Raw genomic sequence first — 24,321 nt, 5'->3', positions numbered from 1 at the left:
GGAAAATTACCCAAGCCTGGGCCCTCAGTACTAGAGAGTCTTATATGATTGGTGTGATGTAAAGCCTGGTTATCAGAGTATGAGAACCAGTGTTTTACACTATGGGTGCCCCAACAGTTTTTAAAAGATTCCCGTTTTGAAGAACACTTAGATATTCTCTATTACAAATAATGAATCCTGTTTTCTTTCTATTACAGTGTTGTAGTGCACATTCTTGTTAATATATCTCTGTGCTCGTGTGTAAGTATGTTGGTAGGTTAATTCCTAGATATGGAATCTAGGAATTCTTAGATGTGGGTCAGTGGGCCAGTGCATTATAAGCAACAATAGATACTGCCAGGTTGCGATACAATTGATTCCCATCCACTGGTTATTAGATGGCCCATTGTGGGGCAGAGGGTTTTTTGCTGCCTTTCTTTTTTTTTTTTTAAACTGGTCTTCTGCGTCGCCTGCCTTGTTCCCACCCCGGTTATAAAAAACTTTGTTCAGATTTTGGAGGGTTGTACATCTGAGTGCTTATGGAGGTTTCCAGCATGAAGGGAGATTGGGGAAATCTCATGTCAAAGCTTTATTTCTCTAGGTGTTTTTAGTACTGTGTCTTTGGAAATTAGTTTCATAGGCTGACAGGACAGTCCTGGCTTCACTTCTAATCATTAGAGGAATGTGCATCTCTTGCAGGGCTGGGTGGTTCTGATTTAAAAGCAGCAGCTCCCAGAGCCACATGAGACCTGAACAGGTGGAGGCCAGAGTGCCTCTTTACTGCCTTCTTTCTACAGCTGAACTTGCCTTCAACGGAAGCTTTTACTATCATCTTTCCATAAGCCTCTCTTGAAAAATTATTATGTAAAATTTATAGGTAGAATTTTTATGAAGGGTAGGGTGCCTCTTCCGAAGGGAGTTTCAGCTTTCATAATGTGACTCCATTGTCTGGTCCTCGTTGTTTCTGGGTGGCTGCTCTCTCCGCCTCTTGAGCAGGACTCATTAGGAACAGCCTGAGCATAGGTGTGGTGCTGGCCTTGCCCCAGATGAGCCCCTCAGAGCAGCAGGGGTGTAGAGAGACTCGGCATCTATCTAGTAAACAGCTCACCACTCTGTAATTTGGAACCCAGGATCACCATGTACTTAGCTTTCCATAAACATTTTTCACATCTCCAATGGCAAACCATGGCTGTGTTCACACTTGTTCAGACTGCTCTTTCTGAGGCAAAACTGGGAAAGCCAGTTGGTAAAACCTTGCAGTAGGTTTTCTACCTTGGTGACCAATTCACAATTACTTTCCTGGGCAGACAAGATGCCTTCAGATGTCGAAAGGAGAATAATAAATAGATGAGATCACTGAGGAAAATGTGAAGGGGAATCAGGTCAGTGTTGCAAACGTCAGTGTCGTTGCAGTGGGTGTGCTCTGTGGTAGTTTTCGTGTAAGTGGTTGGATCGAAATATTAAGCCTGTTGAATGCTTCAAAATATACAGGAAGGCTAAGTTTCTCTTTTAATTAATGCCTTTTGCACACTGCCCCAAAACCCTCAAGAATTTCCCACAATTTGCAGATAAGCTGACTAACCTGCAGAGCCCCTGATTTAGTGGTGACAACTGCCCTATGGAGATTAAACCAGCCTCATTCCAGGAATTTGTTCTGCTGATACACACAGGAATGTCAGGGAAAGGAATCTGGTTAACATATTTCCACCAAACAGTAGCTAACAAATATAAATCCCCCTTCAACTTTTTTATGTAGTTCTCACTTCCCTTTGTAACGTCCACTTAAAATCTATCAAACACTTATAGAGGACTTCGGGGTGCTGAAGTCTTTTTTAAAGCCACTCACCAAAAAAAAGCGTTCGAGCTGGTATTTGAACCCGGGTCACGACTCCACGGCTGCCTGTCTTTTATATCTGCTCATCCGTTTTTCCCTAACTGAAAAGCTACATTTGCCATGAAAAAGATGGGAGTTTCTTAACAGTTATCAGAGAGTGAGGCCGATTTTAACAAAGAACTTTTGTTCTACGTGGTATTTTATTTTATTTTCTCCTGTTGCAATTGTAATAAAGTAATCTTGGCATAAAAGTCGTTAGAAGAACATGAAAAGACGAAGGTAATCAGTGAGTTTTAAAATTTGCATTCAGTAAACATGAAAACATATAAACCCTCTAAGCAAGTTTTTATTTCTTTATTTTCAGTCCAGAGACCTGTAGTTTCCCTACGATACCAGGAGACGGAGACATTATTTTCCATGGAGGCGTGTGTAGAAATAGAAATAATACCTACTTGGCCTTGATAAAATGTAATTATACGATTTGAGAAGGAGTAAGATTGAACAGCATCTGGTTTGGGGCTCTGAGGGTCAGCAGCAGTACTCACGTTTCCAGGGGACCACGTCTTATGGGCTCACTGGGGAGATAAGAAAAGAGTACTTGTACATTTTAGGACATCAGCCATCACCTGTAGTCTATGTGCTCTGGTCCTCTGCTGATAATATTACTGGGAGGCTGCGTCGTGAGTCCTCGGCCTAGAGTGCCCCCCAGTTTATCTTTTCTAAATTACACTAAATTTTGCTTGAAGATTTGGAAAACATAGTTGTTCAAACCAAGTACAGTTGACCCTCGAACAACACGGGTTTGAACTGTGAAGGTCCACTTGTACCTGGAGTTTCCTCAACAGTAAATACTATAGCACCACATGATCCGCACTTGGTCGAATCCCCGTTTGCAGAACCGTGGATACGGGAGGAACCGAGTATGCAGTGGGCCAACTGTAAATTACACTCAGATTTTCTACTGTGTGGAGGATCAGAGCCCTTAACCCCCTTGTTGTTCAAGGGTCAACTGTATTTATCTGCTCACCCTCTTTTCTCTCAGAATTTGCCAGAATCATTTCAGTTAGGAGGTTCCAAAAAATGCCTAATACTATGTTTCTTTTTAGACAATGTCTTTTTAATGTCATTTGCATATTCTCTGTGGATGACACCAGAGGGTTGGCCGCTTGTTTGGGAAGGTCTGAAACCTTAAGTGCCTCAAGTGTGGTCATTTCGGTGGGGAGACCTTTTAAGATGCAGCACGTTGACCTGAAGTGGTGAAGACTCTGACCTTTGGGGCTTGTTTCAGTCGGATCACCAGAGGACCAGAGCATATAGACTACAGGTGATTGTAGATTGGTGGCAGTGTACCCTTTCTGCAAAGGGCTATTAGGTGATTCAGGAAAGTTGCATTCTTTTACATATTCGTTGAAGAACAAAACTTGGCCTCTTGGAAGAGTGAGAGCTTCCGATGTGACAAAGCTGGCCGTTTGAGTGGTAGCTTCTTATGTTTGTATAACCCCCAGTTATAGGGGGTTTGTATCAAGTTGTCTTTAAAGACTCTGAGTGGGTCCCTTAGAGTCAGGGAGGTAGAAAACTCAAAGGGGGAAAATGATTTGCATTTCTTTCAGCGTGGGCTTAAATTTGTTTATTGACTTCCCTCACAGACTAGAAACAGGCCCTCTGGCGAGGTTGCGCTTTGTTTGGTGGGGAGCTCCAGTGACACTTGGTTTGGCTCTTCTCCCAGATGATCTAGACTAGATGTCCTGGCTTCCAGACTGGTTTCTGTCACGTGAACAGCACAAACTTCCTAACTCGAGATCTGTGTTACATTGACTTTAGGGATTTATGCCCTAAACCCACGGCTAAAGTATTGAGTCATGACAGAATAGTCGTTGCCAGCTTTTCAGGGTAGAGACCTGGAGGTCCCCTCCTTTGCTCTTTATGTGAAGAGGGGCTATTCTCTGGCAGGAGTCCATGGCTTGGGCCTGGAACAGGACTGTTGATTATGTGCTGGTTGAGGCTTGGTCTGGCTTGAGGGTGTGCATGCACTTCATTTGGGTTCCTTCCTCCCTTATCTCGGGAGGAAGTAGGGAAGGAAGGGGACTGGTTCTGGCTTCCACTTTGCATGCCCCCCCTCCCCCACAGTGATGCAGGCGGACCCAGAGGAGGGAGTGTGCTTTGCTTTTGCTGTGCTGCTTACACAGTGGAGCAGGAAGTGTTTTCAGGGTGGCAGAGGCTTATTTGAATGTTTGGATTTTGGTTTCCCCGTCCGTGGTGGGATGCCCTCATTGTTTTCTTCTTGTCTCAGAAAAGTCACTGGGTTGAGAGGATTGACTGCTGGGTGAATTTCCAGGAGCCACTCCAAGAAATGCCCTATTAGAACATCCTTTTGGGACCAAGCGTGTGGGAAGGGCTGTCCCTCCACTGGACTCACTGAGAAACGCCCTTTCCGTTTCCTGATGGAGAGGATGTTGAAACTTACGGGGAAAACACATTCCGTTTCAGACGTTTCTCCTACAGCCTTTAGACTGCAACCCATCATTTTTTAAAGCTCCAAATAGTATTTGGCATCTGGTGTTCTTGAAATGAAACCAGACATGAGGAATGTGAGATGGGAGAGAGATGGCCAAGGAAAGAAGCAAAGCAATTTTTTCCTTTCACATTCTTCTTGATAAGAGAATTTGGGTTAACATTAACATGTTGAAACCCAAGTCGTATGTCAGAGCCCTCTGCAAAATGTGAGGTAAACTGCAGCTCTGAAAACAATAGGTTCGCTAATTAAAACTGAGGGTTCTCTTAACCTTTCTCTTTAAAATTGCACTTGTGGCATAATTTTTTTTCTTGCCCTTCTTTTTATGTCTGTGACATTGTTTCAGAAATTCCAGAGACCATTTATAATAAACAATGACAATATTTTAGTGGTAAAATGATAACTGGAGAATTAAATGCAAAATACTATCTTGATTAAAATAATAGACGTGGAACTTGACATACATGGTGCCCACTGCGTTTCGTGTGTCCATGCAGAAATTCTCAACTGTTTAACCAAGTTGGTAGCAGGAAGGGACCACCGTCTCCTTCTTTCCCGTCCTTCAGCATGTAAGCTGTTGTTTCCCCCGTAACCACTTTGGTTAGAGGAAGACCTTGGTAACTTAGCCAGTGAGTGTATCCCTCAGCCATCTTATAAATGTGGCCATAAGTCCCTGATGAGCCAGCAAGACTGATGTACGTATCAGTGCAAATCTGTTTTGTCAACACGACCTTCCATTTTCCCCCATATGTTAGGTACTGCTCATGTGTAGCTTTGTGGAAAGCAAACTTTCCATATTACGTATGTGTTGTGACTTGGCATTATCAAAGGAAAAGTATTAAAGGGGGTTTTCTTGTGGACTGTTTCTGTTCTCTAGTTTTTTTTTGTTTTTTTTTTACTCATCATAATTGTAAACAACATTCCCGCAAATTTGGTCCTCATTTTTTGACTGTTATCACATTGAGACTCTTGTTTGTTTTGGTAAAGAGCAATACAAATGACTCTGACTTCGAGCTAGGCCACAGATGGATTAAATTTCTGATTCTTTGCTAAGCAAAATGCACCTGCTCCAGAATCTTAAGCAGCTTTTTAATTGCTTCCTTGTGCACGGCATAGCAATAGTCATCTGTAATGCTATAGGTGGATTGCTGTTTGGGTGTCCCAGAAGCACCTTCTCCCCTCTGCAGCAGGGCCAGAAGCTGAGATGAGAAGATGTGTTCTGGTTGAGGGCCCAGCTGTCCTGGTGGAATTAGTCCTTTCCCTCAGGCCGATCTGATTGAAAAGGGGGCCAAGATGTGGAAACATCGGCTGCTGGTTTCAGTAACTACACATTGCCTCCTCAGTGGCCAAAAGGACCAGCTTCACTGCTCCCTAAATGTCCCCACTAGGTGTGATCTCCCTAGTCTGTGAGTTTTCTTCACCTATTTCTCTAGCACCTAGCACTGAGTCTGGCCTATGGAGGCTCAGGTATGATAGCTGAGTAAGTGAATACATCTTGGGCGAAGTGTTCACTGAATGTAAGGAGGGGGGAAAATGTCTAAAAGATTCTATCAGTGGATTTGTTTCCAATGGAGTTTACTTGAGGATGGGTGGAAAAACCAAGTACCAGCCAGTTCGGCCAGAGAGAAATTTCTCACTGTAGGGAAGCTGCAGATACCGCCAGAATGAAGTCTGTTTGTGAGGCTACTGTCAGCATCAGAAATCTTGACAAGTGGCTAAAGAGCACTTGGCAATCTGATTGCCTTCAAATGTTTTGGCAGTTGTGAAAAACAGATCTACAGGCAACTGTGGGAAGAACACCAAGTCGCACCACCCTGAAGTTCAGAGATGAGACCATCTGTTCACTTAGGCATTTGTGCTTTTGCATTCAACAGACATTTATTGCAAATATACTGTGTGCCAGGCACTGAATGAAACTTGGTCCCTGCCTTTAGGATCTCATAGTTTAGTGGGGGAAACAGACATGAATTAAAAAAAACACCCAAACCAAAAAAAGACTCAACTATGTATATGGTGCCGGGGGTGTGAAAAGAAATGTGTGACCATCTCTGGGACATTGAAGGGTCATAAAAGCAGCAGTATTGGAGTGTGGTCTTGACTGGTAAGTGGAAGATAGTCAGGTAAAGATGGAAAGGAGCACCTAGGCTGAGGGAACTGCAGAGGGATGGGCTCAGAGGTGCAACTACTGCTGTGGGCATGTGTGTATGGGGTGGGCACAGGGGTGCACAGCAGTTAAGGTGTGGGAGAAGACGGTAGAAAATAAAGGAGGGTCTTTATTTGGTCCAGGCTGGGAAGTTGGACCATATCCAGGAGACACTGCAGAGCCCAGTGACACAGTCGGATTTATGACGTGCTGAGAATAAATCCCAGATTCCTCACTCCGGTGTACAAGGCCCTGGGGTCTGGGCCCCTGCCCCCTGCAACCTCATCTCTCTTAACAACACTCCCATCACTCGCTGTGCTCCAGCCCCACTAGTCTTTCTCCCTGATTCAAATGTGCCGAGGTCCCCACCTGCCCTGGGCTGCTACACACACTCCTGCTGCCTGGAGTCCTCTTCCCTGACACTCTGCAGATCTCGTCCCATTTATGCATCAGTCTTCACTTTATATGCCCCCTCTCAGATCACACTATCTAAAGTAGCTGTCCCCTCCCACCAGCACCATCACCAGCATTTTCTTTCATTTTCTTCTTGCATCCCCTGTAACACTAACTAAAATCAGTAATTATGTTATAGTTTACTTGATTCTTTTACCTGCTTTCTTCAAATCAAATAAGCTCCCTAAAGACATATTCTCTTATTTTCAGCCTTTTTTCTTTAGTATCTAGCACAGTGTTTGGCACCTGATTGATAAACATTGGACACAATGAATTAAATGGATAAATGTGATGGACTAGGGCAGCTGTTGGCAGCCTTCAGCCCACGGGCCCACGTGGGCACACCACCTATTCTTGTATGTTCCATGAGCTAAGAATGATTTCCACATTTTTAAATGGTTTAAAATCAATATTTGTGACATGAGAAAGTTATATAAAATTCAATTTTAGTGTCACAAATAAAGTTTTATTGGCACACAGGCACACACCCTTGTTCACAGAAATGTCTTTCATGTTGTGGCGGGCTTGAGCAGTTGTGATAGAGGCTTAATGGCCTACAAAGCCTGAGATATTCACTATCTGGCCCTTTTCAGAAAAGCTTTGTCAACCCCTAGACTGGGGTCAGGAAGAGGAGTTAAGAAGCTGTTGTAGTCATTCACATGAGAGATGAGAGGAGGCTGAACTAAGCAAGCAGGTTCTCTGACCTCTGCTAACCCCACTCCCAACAATTAGGCTGTTCTGAATAAACATCTCTTTGCCTTCACCAGCAAATCAAGTCTCTCGCAGATTACTCTTCTAATTGCCCCTCTCCCTGCCAAGTCTCCTCTTAAATCTCATGTGTCAAATGGGGATGATGGAAAGAAGTGATGGGTGTGAATGTGCTTCTAGAATCTTGTACACAGGCCGTTGTTGGGATCACTCGTTAGTGAAGTGCTAGAGCAGTTAAGAGAGCTGGCCAGAAGTGCCTACTGCCACTAAGGGGTCAAGTGAGATGATTACTTTTGCTTCCTGTTTTGGTCTATATCCAGGAAACTGGGCTCTGAACAGTGGAGCTCCAAGTAAGTGCGTTAAAAACGGTTGCTTGTTGGAAATCTCAAAGTTTTGCCGTCATCTACAGTTTAAGGATGGGCTTAGTGGAGGACCTTGTATTTGGGGTTCCACGGAAGAGCCAGAAAAAAACTTGGTCTTTGGGATTTACTGAGGCTTTTAAACACAAATCACCTATCAAAGGCAATATTTGTCCTTATTAAAATGATGTCAATTAGGTCCTTAAATGTAATAGGCCCTATATCTCATTACCCGTCTTAGAAATTAGCCAAGACCCCTTAGTATTCTTCTGTTTATAGAACTGTTGGCATATTTTTAAGACTTGAAAAATGCTTTGGACTGAATTTTCTTAGATCTTAATGTCTCCTCTGCTCCCCTCTTCTATACCGCCAGAACGTAGTATAACTTGTGTTTAAGCGAAACAACTTGTAAAATGCAAAAGTAAAGTAATTACTCTCTTTATTAGTTTCTCAAATACATTGATTACCCTCCTATATGTGTGAGGCACTGTGCAACACATGCCGTGGGCACTTTTCCCTGTGGAGTTGACTCTTCAATGGGGGAAGAAAGACCCAGACCACAGATTACCGTACCTGTTGGCTGTGCATTGTAGAGGGTCTCAAAACGCTAAAAGGCCCAGATCATGTTCAGATGGGTGGGTAGGTTAGCAAGACTGTCTGCCAATGAACTTGAAGGCTGAGCACGGACCCTCCATGAGCTGGCCTTCGCCTGCTTTGTTTCCTTGACCTCATCTCCGAGCAGCCTGAACACTGCCTCCCCTGCCCCCTTCCACACACATGCGCGTGCAGTCGGACCTTGACAGTAGCCTCTGAACAGTCTCTCTTCAGTTGACGGACCAGCAGTGGTAGGGTATGTGGGACACTTGAGTGGGAGGTGGTTCCTGCCCTGAGGACACACACCGGAGACAAACTCCAACAGTTATAGTTTAATGAGATAAGTCTTATCTCCCATCTCCTGGTGTACATCAGTGCCATTGCTGCCTACCTGCTGGTTAACAAAGTGCAAGAATTGTACACTTAGAGAAAGCCTTATAGCAATTTGACATTACTGAGATATTTGTACTGTATTTTACAAAAATATGTTTGTAACAGATCGGTGGGAAAACCGTCCTTCACCACAGTTTGAGAAGCTGGTGTGTAGATCACCATAACTTAGAAGTTTTTGATAGGAACAGTTTTGCGTACACGTTTCCCCCTCCAAATAATCATATAAAGTGTTTTTTAAAAATCTTATCTCGTTTTATTAATTGTGAAAGTAGTATTGTGAGAACAACTTGGAAAGTACAAGAGTTTTGGGGTTTTTTAAAAGTAATCCATACAGCTGACATGAGCTAAATGCTGCTTATATTTTAGTGTATTTCTCTTGTCCTTCTTTTCTGCTCATGTATCAATATATACATTTTTTCATACATAAATGGGACATTGTGTACCTATTTTTTATTTCATATATCATAAGTATTTGCATGTCATATTCTTTTTAATTTTTTATTAAGTTATAGTTAATTTACCATATTGTATTAGTTTCAGGTGTATAACATAGTGATTCAAAATTTTTGCAGATTATATTCCATTTATAGTTTTTATAAAATACTGGCTATATTCCCTGTGCTGTACGATATATCCTTGTATTAAATATTCTTTTTCAAAGGTTGCATGGTGGTCTATCATCTAGTTGTACCATAATTTATTTACCTTTTTCATATAGTTCTCTATTACTAACACCTATTTTATGCCCTTGTTTATTTGTTCTTATAGCTTTGTTCTTGCATCCCCTTGTTTCAAAGCTCTTATAGCTTTGAAAATTTTTATAAAAACACCTTTGATAGTGTCTCTGAATATATCCGTGGAATATATTTCCAGAAGTTGAAATTCTAGGTCAAAATTGTGACTATTTTAAGGGCTTAATAAATTGCCCTTCAGAAATGTTGAACCAAATTTCATCTACCACCAGCAGATGAGGCTTACTGCATTGAGTACTCTCAGGACTGATACTGTCAGGGTGGGGACACTGTTGACAAAGATAAGGGCAGAAGAAATGAGTGGACCACCTGGATGGAAGATGATGGGAGTGCAAGATATTTATGGGGCATGGAAAACGGTCTGTTGGCTAAGTGTAGGATACTTTTAAGGAAATAGAAAAGACAGAAACAATGAGTTGGAATTGGATTTGATAGCACACTGAAAGCCAATTTAGAATGGTGTTGGTAGGTTTTAAGTAGGGAGATGGGACCCTCCAGGGCTCAGCTACGGGAAGATGTTATACAGCACCACCTGTACCATACCACCCCTCAGTCCCCGTGTACTTGCCCCTTCCCAGCTCATGCCTTTGTTTGCACTGGTCCCTCTGCCTAGTGCCCTGCTTTCTAACATCTGTCAAAATTCCACACAAGCATCAGGGACCAGATTCTTCCCTACATAGTTCCTGCTTGATTACATAGCACTTAACTGTATAACATGTCATATTACTTTTGTAATAATTATTTGGGGCACTACTCTCTCCCCCCAGATTATAAGCTCCTAGTGACCCACTCCTTTCTGTATCCTTAGGTGTCTACTATCACGCCTGGCATATAGTAGATATTAATACACATTTACCAAAGGAATCCCAGGTACTGCATATGTCTCATATGACCTTGCATAAGTATTCCTTAGGTCAGGAGATGTATGCTTCAACAGAATGGGATATTGGTATCTCGGCTAAGTCTTTATCCCAGAGTCAGTTAGGTCATCACAGAGGGCTCCATGACCGATACCTTGCTCTTAACCTCTTTTCTCCCTTCCCAACTCAGGACTTCCAGTTGCCGGCTTTCAGAGGCCACTGTCCCTTAAAGTGAGTGGAGAGCTTGTCTCTAGGAGTGTTTGCGAAACATAGTTGTTTATGAGAATTTTTACCCGAGTTTGCATCATTACACAATCAAGAAACTGGTGACAGATTTTGGAATTGGATTCTCTGATTTGGAAGAGATGCTGAAAGTCCATAAGTTGGATTTTACTTATAAAAAACTTAAGAACAAGAACAAAGTTCAACGGAGCCATCCATTTCCTCACTATGCAGAATTAACCATTGTTAAATGTTGACACACTTGCTTCTGGTCTCTCTTCTGTGTGTATACTTTTATTTTTAAATGCATAAATGATGTATGGATACATTGTTCTTTAAAAATTTAAATCGTACAGATAAAGCTTAAAGACCCCTTGACTTTCATCCCCATGCCCCATAGTCTAACATTTTTTTGAAGTAAAGTCCTTTGTTTAAATGAGACTTTATGTAAAAGTCTGCTGTTAAATATGTGAGTATCCCATGTACATGTGTCCCATGTACTGTCATGTGCTGGGGGCACAGCAATGAGCAATATATGCAGGGCCCCTGCCCCCATGAAATAATCACAGTGGATAATTTGAAATAGTGGTACTTGCCCTGAAGAACTTCAAACAGGGTAAAGGGATAGAGAGTGACTGAAGCATGGAACAGGACTGGGGCAGATACAGTGGTTGGGGATGGCTTTCTGAGAAAGTGAAATTCGTGCTGAGGCCTTAATGATGAAAAGAACCAGCCGTGCACAGATGTGGCCAGAACATGCCAGTCAAGGACATGGCTGATGCAAAGGCCCTGAGGCAGGACCCAGCATGGCCAGTGTAGTTGAAGTGCAGTGACCCATACGAAGAAAGCTACAGGGTGAGGTGGGGAGGCAGGCAGGAGCCAGATTGTGATGCCCTTGGAGGCTGTTGCCTGGCCTTTGCATGTTCTTATAATTGCAGTGAGTAGCCTCAGGACGTTTTTATAAAATAAGATCGATACCTAATATATCAATATCCAAAAAAGTATAAAAGCAGAGCTGCTGGAATTGAAGCTGGAGTGGGAAGCTCAAGTCAACGCTTGCTGAAAATCTCTAATCTCTCTCCCGTCTCCCATCTAAGAGTTGGGGTACCTTACACACCTTAGGCATTTCTAACAGCTAACTTCAGTCTGAAGACAATGGAGCCAGGGACTCCTCACCTGCATCCTATCCCAATCACAGACATTAGAAAATTCTTCCTTATGTCTCCTTACAGCTTTACCCATTGTTTTGTTTTTTAATAAATTTATTTATTTAATTTATGGCTGCATTGGGTCTTCGTTGCTGCGTGCGGGCTTTCTCTAGTCGCAGAGAGTGGAGGCTACTCTTCGTTGCGGTGCGCGGGCTTCTCATTGCAGTGGCTTCTCTTGTTGCGGAGCACGGGCTCTAGGCGCGCGGGCTTCAGTAGTTGTGGCACGTGGGCTCAGGAGCTGTGGCACGTGGGCTCTAGAGTGCAGGCTCAGTAGTCGTGGCACACAGGCTTAGTTGCTCCGCAGCATGTGGGATCTTCCCGGACCAGGGCTCGAACCCCTGTCCCCTGCATTGGCAGGCGGATTCTTAACCACTGCACTACCAGGGAAGCCCTACCCATTGGTTTTAAATTCATCCTGGGGGGTGACACAGCTCTGACCCTGTTTCTATGGATTCGCCCATAGAAATCAGTTCGAGGATAATTGCGGGCTTCTGCCTCCCCATCAGGTCTTCTCTTCTACAAGTGCCTGCTGTAGTGTTAGCCCCGTGTCTCAGCACGTGCTGTGTTTGTCAGGACGGGGACATTAATATATTGTCTGATCATCTGTTGTGCACTCTCTGTGGTGCTCAGCGGTCACTGTAGCTTCTCCAGCAAAGTCATGTGCCCACAGCTCTAAAGAATGAGTAGTCAAGACCCAACCACATCTGCTTTCTCTAATTTTTTTTTTTTTAAAAGAGAGAAATGTAGGGGAGGCTTTTAAGTGTGACTGCCAGTTTCTGTGGGATAAATCCAGACTCCTCAGCCTGGGTTGCAGCTTCTCCACACCAGCCCTCCTCTCTACGCTGACTCCCCCTGGCTCCTCCCTGGAATTCACGCCCTTGTTCTTACCATCTTCCTGGCACAGATGTGGCTCTCCTCCTCTGCCCTTCCAGCTCACCAAGGGCCAATTCATAATCCACCTTTCTTTTTCCTTTCAATCCCATCTCTTTAAAAATTGACAATCTACAGAAGTTATACAGGAATATGCTCTTATCATAATATATATATATACATACGTATATATATATAATAAAAAGTGTGTTTCCTTTCTTGCCTTTTCCCCAACCCCTTCCTCCCTCAGAGTTAGGAAATTGCTGTGTATCTTTGTAGGCCTTTTGCTATGCAGTCCCATGTAAATTCTTTAGGTTTTTGTATAAGATTGTTTTTAAAAGACATTATGGCACATGTTATACACATTATTCTTTGAGTTGCTTTTTTCACTTGACAGTATAACTTAGAAATTTTTCTAAGACAATACATGCAGTTGTAACTTAAAAAAAACTATACAGTCATTAAAAATGTATTTTTATGGTAAAAATTCAAATTCAAAAGGGTATAAAGTGAAAAGGAGTAGTTCTCCCATCCCCTCTCTTTGGAAGTTACTGCTGATAACACTTCCTGACATATATTCATAAATGCTTTAAAACATGTAATCCTGTAGTATATAGTATACATATCACATAGTATCTTGAACATTTTTCCATATCTACATGCACAGATGCCTCGTTCTTTTTAGTGAGTGTGTAATGTTCCATTATGTGAATATACTATCATTTATTTAACCATCTCTCTATCAGTTAATTCATTTGATCTTTTCTGTTTGAAAATCTCGGACCCTTCTAGCTCGTGTTAAGTCACTCCTCCTTTGTTATGAATTTATTCAACACAATAAACATTAACTGAGTGTCTTCTGACTTCCTGGTGCTGTGCGGGGCACTAGGGCCACCAAGTTGCTTGATACACAGCCCCTTCCCCCTGCTTTGAGTTCTGCCAGTCTAATAGGAAGACACATTCCTAAGGAACTTTGACTGTGACATGAGCTGGAATGGATAGATATGTCTTAGCATATATATTATTAATTCTGCTTGGGGAAAGTAAAGGAGAAATTGCAATCGAACCCTAGAGGATAAGTAAGAGATCCTCTAGGTGGCAAGGAAGAGAAGGTCATTCTTGCAGGGGAGTAACAAGAACAGTATGGGTTGGCAAGAAAGAGCACACGATGTGCAGAGAGCGGCCCGGAGCCCAATGGGATTGGAGCATATGCCATGGCGTGAGGTGGCTGGAGTGTTTACTGCTTGCTCAGCAGTGGGTCATAGGAAACACTGAACAAGTGCCTAGACGGGCATGTACTCTCTGCCCACGTTGTCCCCTATGCCCTGCAGACGTTGCCTCCAGATGTTGGCTCCACTGACATTGCCTCTGGCTCACCAGGCTCTTTCTTGAATTGGTCTGACTTGAAAACTATATAAATCTTATCCTTTTTGTATTCTTAACATGTCATGTCCTCTTTTCGCAGAGTTTAATCGGTCAAGAAACAGAACAGGATTCAGCTATGGCCCCGAGGAAGAGAGGTGGACGGGGGATTTCATTCATCTTCTGCTGTTTCCGAAATAATGATCACCCAGAAATCACGTATCGGCTGCGAAATGATAGCAACTTTGCGCTTCAGACCATGGAGCCAGCATTACCCATGCCCCCTGTGGAGGAGCTGGACGTCATGTTCAGTGAACTTGTGGTGAGTCTCAGACTTCCATCCCAGGGGTAGTTGGGGCTATCCAGGAGGGTGGGGAGAGGATGTGGACGGTTTGGTTAGACACAGGCTTGCCTTTCTTCAGTGAAATGGCCCCCATCCGTCCCTTCGATCTGCACCCCCAACTGTCAGCACTGAGCCTGTGGAGAAGGAGAAAGAAAAGGTAGCATCACTACATCAGAGGGCTTTGCTGGTGCTTTAAGTGGAGGGATTTAGACCTTTAGGTCTTCAGATATGTGGCACGACTGCTTCCTAGGTTGCCCTTTCTAATTCCTCCCCATCCCAACCTGAGATACTTGTGTGCACAAATACTTCCTTCATCTGCTTCACACCTGCTGGGATTACCCCATGCTTCCCGCCACTCCCAGTGTGTAGTAATAGTGTCTTTTAAAAAATTAGTCATACTGTCCCTCCCGTCCTTGATCCTTGGATGAAAGACATTATTACTTCAGTAGAGTATAATTATTTAGCCTAATGATAGGACTGCAATAATAACTGTTGTGGGAAGCTTTTTATAGATACTATCATATTTTAGAATCCACTATACTGAAGTGAGGGATGTATCTAGTGTAGGACCCATTCATCAAGAGATGTAGGTGCTCTCTTCAAGTTTCTGAAGCACCTGTGAAGTAGCGTTTCTTTCCATTCTGTGTTCCGGAGGTTATTATGGTACAGTTAAGGGCACTGGCACGGGCATTAGGAAGACCTTGGTTCAAATTACTGCTCTGACTTTATTATCTGTATCAGTATGGAAAAAAGCATATGACTTTTCCAAGCCTACATTCCGGAAAGCAGAAGAAAAAAAAAAACCACCTTCTCCTAGGTTTGATGTAATGTTTAAATGAGAATAATGCAGAGTGGGAATGGCCCAAAGCCTGCCCCTTCTTGGGGGTTCAATAGACGTTACACAAGGACTGTATCCTCCCTTGATCACCACTGGCATTTTGTAACGGAGTTAGTTCTAATCAGACCATTTATGTTGTTCAACAGATACTAGAGACTGCTATCATTTTACATGAATCTTAGGTCAAAAAAGTAACATAGGCTGTGTCATTGCCCTCAAGGGCTAATAACTGAGCTGATTGTCACTCCAGCTTTGATGGACCAGGATTCACCTATAAGCTTCTCTTACGAGATAAGCCAAGAAGAGAGAGTACTATGAAGCTGATGTTTGAGTTCTGGCCTCCTCAGTGGATTAATGGGCTGATTACCAACCAAAATCGGTGGGGAAAAGAGATGACTCCTGGCAGCATGTTTACACTTGATGACGTTGAATATTTTCAGTGTTTCAGGCATCTCTCTCTACCCTCTCCCATTCCCACTGCATGCAGAACTCTGTTCTAGATGCTAGCAAGGAGATTCAAAACGGAAAACTAGAACCTGCTCCCAAAGAGCTGACAGTTTCAGTAGTATGACAAGAGGTATAATGCCACGAAAGGAAGAAGCACACACACCTCTGTGTAAATGTGTTTTGGGGTGTAGGACACAATGATGAGGAGGGTGGTCAGGGAAGGCTTTCTGGAGGAGGTGAGTTGTGAGGAGGGATAGAAAGTGAGAAGAGAAGTGGAGGGGATCATTGTTCATGGCCGTCTCGGTCATCTGCAGCTAGTTTATCCTGTGATAGCAAAATCTTAGTGGTTACAACAGCAGAGGCTTATCTCTTGCTGATGCTGCATGTCCAGTGTGAGTCAGCTGTGCTTCTGCTCTGTGCCATATTCTGCTCAGGACCAAGACCCAGGCCTGATGGAATAGGAAAGAGAGACATGGTGAACTGCTAGCAGGCTCTAAGCTTGTGCTTGGAAATGACACGTGTCACTTTAGCCCACATTTCCTTGGCCAATGCAAATCACACAGGGTAAGGACATATCATCCTTCTGTAGAGACTGGCACCACAAGTCACATGGCCAAGCCTGAGGTCATTGGGATGGGTGGAGGACACAGTCCTTTCCCAGGGATGGGCAGTGAATCATGTGTCAGGATGGCTATCAAGAAAGGCAGTAATGATGCACTGATGTGCTTGGTGTTATTGCCCAGTTAAAGTATTTTAAAGCCAAAAGTGAACCTAAGGAGACAGATATTGCTGAGAGATGAAGGCCTCCTCAGTGGTGGAGCTGGTGGGCAGAGCGAGTACCACTCAAAGCATCCACCTCCATTGTCCTTTCAGTTGTATTCTGTCAGCCTCCCAAAATGAGACCCAAGCCAGAGCCTTTGTGGTGGCAGCTCCATGTACATCTTGAAGACAGCTCATTGTTCTGTATTCATAAAGGAGAAAATTCCACTCTCTGCCTTATTGATGTCTTTATTCTGTGTGAAAATTGCCTACAGCTGTTAGTTGCTAAAAAGCCAATGCCAAACCAGAACTTTAAGCCAAAACCATTAGAAAACAAATTATCTTGAGGTTTGTATCTGTCCTGGTGAGTGATGGATAGATTTTTGTCTACTCTTGACTTCAGGGACTTAGACCACGGATCCATCCAACTGCCAAGGGTGTCCTGTGACACAGGAGGTGGGCTCAAAGCCACTGGGAACCTCTGCCCTGGGTTCTCTTGACTAGTCGCAGAGCAGTTCTGCCTGTGCCCATGCATAGGAGAGGGAGGCCACGTGGCCTCTGGAGTCAGAGCACGCTGCAACCTAGGGTAACTTCCTCTGAAATGGTTTCTATTGGAATTTGAGTTTATTTCCTCACCTACAAAATGGGGATAATGCCATCTCTCTGCTAGGGTTGGTGTGAAGATTAAAGAAGACAGCTTCTTTTAAAAGGCTGGCACCTAGTCATGGGTGCTTTATACCCCACATCCTAGCACAACGAGAAGGATAGGAGATAGTTCAGGTATTTTCTGGACACAACACCCCGGGCAAATATCTCAGGCTTTTCCTTTTCTTGAAAGCTGATCTGCCTGCTGTGAGCACGCCAGTGTGGGTCCTAACTTGCAGACCATTCTGCCTCTATCTGGTGGAAAGCATCTCATCAGAGCCGGTTGTTATAAACTAGTTTCCTTTCTCTCTTCTGATGAGTCACTCATTTTGATGTATTTTAAAGTGTTATCAAATAGGTTGGTTTCAGAATTACTTACTGCACCCTTATCATAAATCTCATAAATAAAGCAGGCGTGGGTGAGAGGTCAGCTGTGTGAATCTTTAAAGAATGGGGGCCCCGAGCAGTGCCTCATACTCTAACAGTCTCCCTGCCACAGGCGGGGCAGTCCAGAGCAGTCCAACCTCAGGATGTAGTGATTTCTGGAGGCCCCAGACCCACACTCTGCCCCATACCACCCCCCACCCCCCGCTTTGTTTTTAGTAACAGCTTTGTAGAGGTACAATTCTCATACCCTATAATTCACCTGTGTAAAGTGTACAATTCACTGGGTTTTGGTACATTCACAGAGTAGTGCCCCCATCACTACAATACATTTTAGAACATTTTCATCACCCCCAAAAGCAACTCCCTTACCCATTAGCCACCACTTGCCACTTCTCCTCAACCCTACCATCCCCAGGCAGCCACTAATCCAGTCTCTGTTTTTGTGAGTTTGTGTATTCTGGTCGTTTCATATAAATGGAATCATAATATGTGGTCCTTTGTGCCTCCTTTCACTTAGTGTAATCTTTTCAAGGTTTTTCCAAGTTGTAGTATGTATCAGTACTTCATTTCTTGTTATTGTTGAATAAATTCCATTGTATGGACACGCCACATTTTGTTTATGCACTCATTGCTGATGGACAGTTGGGTTGTTGCCAGTCTTTAGCTATTATGAGTTTTGCTGCTCTAAATGTTCATATACAAGTTTTGTCGTGTGGAAATATAGTTTCAGTTCTCATGGGTATATACCTGAGAGTGGGATTTCTGGGTCATATATAACACTGTATATAACTTTTGAGGAACTTCCAGACTGTTTTCCAAAGTGGCTGCGCTGCACCATCTTACATTTCCACCATCAGTGTACGAGAGTTCCAATTTTTCACATCTTTGCCAACTCTTGTTAGTTTCCACTCCCTATCGGTCGACCAGCTGCTTTTAAAATGGTTCTATACCTCCTGGAGAACTGAGGATGTGTAACTTGGGAATGTGGTGTGTGTGTGTGTGTGTGAGAGAGAGAGAGAGAGAGAGAGAGAGAGAGAGACAGAGAGAGAATTGCCAAATAGAAATAAAGTCTTCTTGCCAACAATTTTTAAATGATTTGGGATATTTAAAAATAAAATATTGAGCATTAGTGTGATGTCTGCATATATTTTATGCCTTTGAGCATCAATCCTTTTTCTGTATTACCTCCTCCTCCTCCCCTCTCCACTTCTGCTTTGTCCTTTGCCTCAGCCACAAATCAAGGCTTCCCTGGTGGCACAGTGGTTGAGAGTCTGCCTGCCAATGCAGGGCACACGGGTTCGTGCCCCGGTCCGGGAGGATCCCACATGCCGCAGAGAGGCTGGGCCCGTGAGCCATGGCTGCAGAGCCTGCGCGTCTGGAGCCTGTGCTCCACAGCGGGAGAGGCCACAGCAGTGAGAGGCCCGCATACCGCAAAAAAAAAAAAAAGAATGTAACCAATCTGAGATTCAGCATTTTTCCCGGAAAATAAGATTCAGCTGAAGTCTTGTCTTTTCTACAGGGTTTTTAGGTCTTAGATTATCCCCACCAACATATTTGAAGAGTGCTCGGGATGATAGCTCTGTGCACTGTCCTTGTTCAAGTAACTTCTTCCATCTTAACGTTAGCAGTGGAAGATTTCCTTGGGGAAAAGCAGAAGAATGTGTTATTAATTGACAGATCGATTCTTTTGATGTATGTGTGTGTGTTAAGTGCCTGCTCTGTGCCAGGCCCTGAGGCAGCTGGTCCTTAATGACTTTGTGGGGCGGAAGGTCTAGCAGAGGAAACAGGCAACAAAACAGGCACTCTTATCCACTGTGACTGAGGGCTGTGAGAGGGGCCGCTCCAGCAGTACATTTTCCTGGGGAAGAACCTTTATTCCCCTCTTTTTTCACAAGGTGAGAGTTGATTCCCAGGTTCTATATCCATCACTCTTAGCTCTCTTGCTGGGAAGTAATATTCTCAGCTTCTCTTCCAACTCCTCTTTGGAATATGCATAGCTTAGTCTCTCCCCCTTTCTCTAATTCTCTGCAAATCAACCTGCCTTCAGAAAGCATACATTCTGTGACCCTTGGTGCTATAAATTTCATAGGTTTGAACCCCCTTGGGGAGTTTGCAATTGTCCAGCTGTCTCCATGACGGGTGGCTAAGTGTCTAATTCAGCACTGAAATCTCAACAAGCCCACTTGTCTACAGATGAAAGTTGGGTTCTCCAACCCAGCTTTCAGGAGTGAAAAGGAAGGTATTTTGATCTCCATTTGCTTGATTTCTTAACCTAGCTGTCATTTAATTCCATTCTTGTTGGGGAAGGAGGATAGTGCTTACTCACACCTACCCCCAAGCCTCACAGGTACCTAGTGTGGAAGGATCTTGGAAGCCTTCCTGGAGGAAGTGGTATTTAATGTAAGACATGAAAAACTAGAAGGAATTATCCAGGCGAAAAGGAGAGAAAAGAGTGTTACAGACAGTGAAAACAGCATGTATGGGATTGGGAGGTGAGAGAGAAAATGTGGAAAGCTCAAGGAACTGAAAGTTCAGTGTGGATGGAGTGTGAAATAGGAGCCTGAGCGGATTGGGGTTCTGAGAGCCAGGAAAAGGGGATGGGGATGGTTGTGTTGATTTAATTATATATCTCAGATTCTTATTTGAACCAAAGGACAGTACCTCTGCTTTCTTACAGGTTTTCTCAATGAACTAAATATACCAAAGTACGTAAAAATATTTTGCTGTCTGGTTATATTTACAAAAATAACCCTTGCTCATTGCAGTCTCTTACTGACACCTCTTACTGAGGTATCAGTAAGTTTTAGCAAAAAGTGTCATGTCTCCTTGGGTAGATTCTGAGTATGTTTTCCATTGAGTCCAGTTGTTGAGGTGAGATGCCTTGTTTCAATGCTTACCTCCTCTGCCTACTTTAATTTTGAAATGGAAAGGAAAGAGAATTTACTAAGAGCTCCCTTCCAATTTTCTATCCAAATACATAGACTCCTGAATATGCCAAGAGTTGATGGGCTAAGGGTATCCTGCAGAATATTTCACAGGAACAGCCATATTGGAACTGGTATCTCCTCACAGGTTCCCTCAGTTCTCTTGCCTTGTGAAACATCAGAATGTACAACTGCTTTTCCTGGGTGAGGTTTTAGGTGCAAAACCAGGTTTATGACAAGTATGATCATTATTTTAGAATGGTACTTGGAATCAGTTTCACAGACTGACCAGAAGAAAACTTTCCTTTCTAATATAGTACATCACTGTGAATTTATAGCTAGTTGGGAATAACAGGCAGTATGGACCCAAGTCTTCCTAAGCCTGAAATGTTACCAATTCCATTTACAGTGTTTCCTGATTAATCTGCCTTCTTTCAAATTCAGTGTTTAGTCTACCATTTATTTGGCCAATGGGTCTAATGTTCTGGGATAATTTGTTATACAGTGCTGTGCCTTCCAGGAAACATAAAATATTTTAAAGAAACTTATTGAGAAATTTATTAATGATCACCTTTTATGCAATTGAGGACTGTCAACAAAAGTTAACGTCTCAATGGGGAAGATAGTGATGGTGGATAATGAGAAGATTTGTATGTTCATAAATATAATAACTTAGTATGGGTCAGTTTTATTGTTATTAAGTCCTGAGGACACTCTCAACATTAGTAACCAGAATAGACTTTGAGAAATGAAGAAAGTAGGAATGAGAGGATTTAGTTGATGTATCAGAGTTAGATGAATTCACAGTCAAGGTAAGATGAATGTGCCAGATGAATTCCCTTGGGAACCTACATCAGTAATCTCTTCATTTTTCATTATGTTCTGAAGTCACTTTGGTATGAAAAGAGCTACAGGAATCAAAGTTAGTCTTATGATTTACCAGTGTTCAGATTTTGTTCTTTTACTAGCCATGTGAATTGGTACCCATCTTCTCAGGCTATCAACATAATTTCTTTTATTACTAGGGCTATTTTAAGCACTCTTTAATAATAAAATTTTTCCATTATCACCAGAATTGATGAAAAGTTTCAACACTTTTTATCTGTTTATTTTTAAAACTTGCCTTTTATACGAAGACCATGACTAAGAATAGAAAGTTTCTTGCAGGAGCTATTCAGTTCCTTGTCTCCAAGAAAGATGAAAAAATTGGGTAGCAGGAACATTTGATATTAACCTGATGGAAGAACCAAAAAACTGCTTGTAAGAAGTCATATTTTTAATCTGTTGTTCTTAATTGGAGTGTAAAGGATTGCTTGGTAATTAAGCAGAGGAAATCAGACTGTATAAAGACTTCAAAGATATATCTAGAATAGTCTCAAAATGTTCAGTTGTCTGGAAGCCAAAAATCATAGTCTAATGAAGGAATTGATATCAAAATTGTTCAATTTCCATGAGGTTAATTTTGTTTTTTCAATTGACAAACATATAAAAGTCAAAAGAGAAAATCCTGTTTATCTAAAGCACATAGTTAGTTGACAGAGAAGAAAAAAAATACTGAGTAGATATTCCCTTGACACTGTGGCATTTTTGGATAAATCAACTTGATGGGTTCATAGAAAAATGTTTGGAACAGTATGAAAACATGTAATACATCACAAAGGGAAGTGGGAGTGTAGATATGGGCTTAAATGTGTTCAGTGCTAAAATTCCTATGGGGTAGATGTGAACTACTGCCAATATACAGTCAATTTAAAGGTGACCCTAAAACAATCCTAAACCCAGAACTTTATAAACAAATTATTTAGGCCCTGAGAACACCTGATGATTTGCGAAACAGGGGATGTGGATATAGGTGGTTTCGCTTGCTTTTATCTATTGTACTTTTGAACAGAACTTTGTAATAAATCCAGGAATCAAGTAGGATTGGCAGTAGATCTTCAACCCAATGGACAGTATACACTTCTTTGTACTGGTTGAGGTCCTGTCTGCTTAGAGACAGTAAGATGGTCAAGATGGTTTTCAAAGTTTTCTTCAATCTTCTGATTCACAAAAACAAATCCAGGAACGCTTAAGATAAAAGCACAAAACCATTTTACTCCTTCTAGTCCTAAATTTATATCTTATCTCATCAAGACCATTCCAAATGTCCTTTTCTCCATTTACATTTTTTACTTCATGTTAGATAGTTTGTTATCAGTCCATTTATTTCTGGGTGCTTCTTAATTTAGATTAGGGACTGAAATGGGGGTGGGGACGCAGGGAGAGATGGAGGAAAGAAACATGAAACCTTTATTTATTTATTTATTTTTTTAGTACAAATACCGTAAAACCATCTCTGAACTGATAATGTTATTGAGAAAATGGTTATGAGTCCCCTTGGCCTTGATGATTTTCATTATTAGGAGTCCTAAAGAGACGCTGAGCGGTATGTATCTACTTAGCTTTTGGCTACAACTTAAAATCTGATTGTTTAACTTAATCCTCAGGCTACCATGTGCGAGTTACACAAAGTCAGCAAACTGCGCTACTTGCCAACTCTTTACGTGTCCCCTTACAAACCAATATAGGTTTTAAAGACTGGGAGGATAATTTGATCTCCATAAGTAGTGCGGCTTAGGTAAGCTTTCAAGCGTAATTTTGAAAATGTGTTTCAGTAATGGCTAGTTTGTACAAATAACTGCACTTGAGAATATGTATTGATGCACTGGGAATCATTTAAACACCACTTGCTCTCACAAAACATATGTCACGTGGCCTGCGGGAGGTGAATGCCCAATACATGGATCGTATATTTCAGTTGTAAACTGTCCTCAACTCTTTTTTTATCTGCTGTGATTGGAATCCCCTATCCTCTACCTTCAATTCCCAGAATTCCTCTGGAATTTCAAACTGTTTCTTGATTCATGTTGTAGGAGCTCAGTACCAGCTACATCTTTTAGTTACGGCTTTCTGGCTCATAGATGAAGGAAAAAATATATATATATGTAATATATATAATATATAATATATATTTTTAAAAACGAGATTCCTAAAAAAGGAATTTTCCCCCTCTTGTCCAATTTTAAATGAATCTACTGGAAACATCCTACAGCTGCTAGATGTTTATTTCATTATACAATATAATATTTAAGAACTAAACTGAACCAAATGACTGGAAGCTCACTTAGAATATATGCATGGGTTGTTTTCAGAAAAGATGGGTATTTCTCAGATATAAAAGAGAAAGCAAGTCCTTTGCCATCTTTTAAACAATTGGTTTGAGTTTATTCACATATGGACACTCATTATGTTAAATCCACTGTGAACATGCCTCTTTGCATTCAGAGAGCAGAATGGTACAGGCATCCTATCTGGCTTTTTCACTATCAGGATCCCCAGAGCAGTACCTGACCCAGAATCAATGCTCAGTAAATGCTTGTGGCCTGGATGAGTAACTTACTACTGCAGGATTACACCTGAGATGCTCAGGATGTATTTGAGTGAATGTATGCATGTGTGTGTGCAGGAATTAATGACGGCTGAATCATCCAGCAGTTGGGTTCCTATTTTGAATTATTCTTGAAGTAGTCCTGATCGATTTGGGCTGATTGCTGCACTCTTCCTGCATCCCTACCCACCCATTGTCATTCTGTTTACTCATCTTCATTTGGTTGTCAGTTACTGTGTGAGCACCAGAGTGGCTGGCATGAAGGATAGCAGATTACAAGGCTAAGGGTGATAATGTCTAAG

The 24,321-nt window shown here is 42.3% G+C and overlaps 1 protein-coding gene across 4 annotated transcripts in view; it reads left to right on the top strand.

Moving 5' to 3' along the window:
• The window catches only part of DAAM1 (dishevelled associated activator of morphogenesis 1), a 179,176-nt gene that overhangs the window by 51,363 nt on the left and 103,492 nt on the right, over positions 1-24,321 (top strand). For all 4 annotated transcript variants that reach the window (XM_067734604.1, XM_067734602.1, XM_067734603.1 and 1 more), the window contains exon 2: positions 14,353-14,571. In XM_067734604.1, the coding sequence (XP_067590705.1) occupies positions 14,389-14,571 (183 nt within the window). In that variant the 5' untranslated portion in view covers positions 14,353-14,388. The remainder of the gene's footprint in view (positions 1-14,352; positions 14,572-24,321) is intronic.

The sequence above is a fragment of the Pseudorca crassidens genome, chromosome 1 (genome assembly GCF_039906515.1).
Source record: "Pseudorca crassidens isolate mPseCra1 chromosome 1, mPseCra1.hap1, whole genome shotgun sequence".
NCBI classification, from domain to species: domain Eukaryota; kingdom Metazoa; phylum Chordata; class Mammalia; order Artiodactyla; family Delphinidae; genus Pseudorca; species Pseudorca crassidens.
Note: the sequence above shows the minus strand (reverse complement) of the source record. Positions and strands in the feature narration are given on the sequence as shown.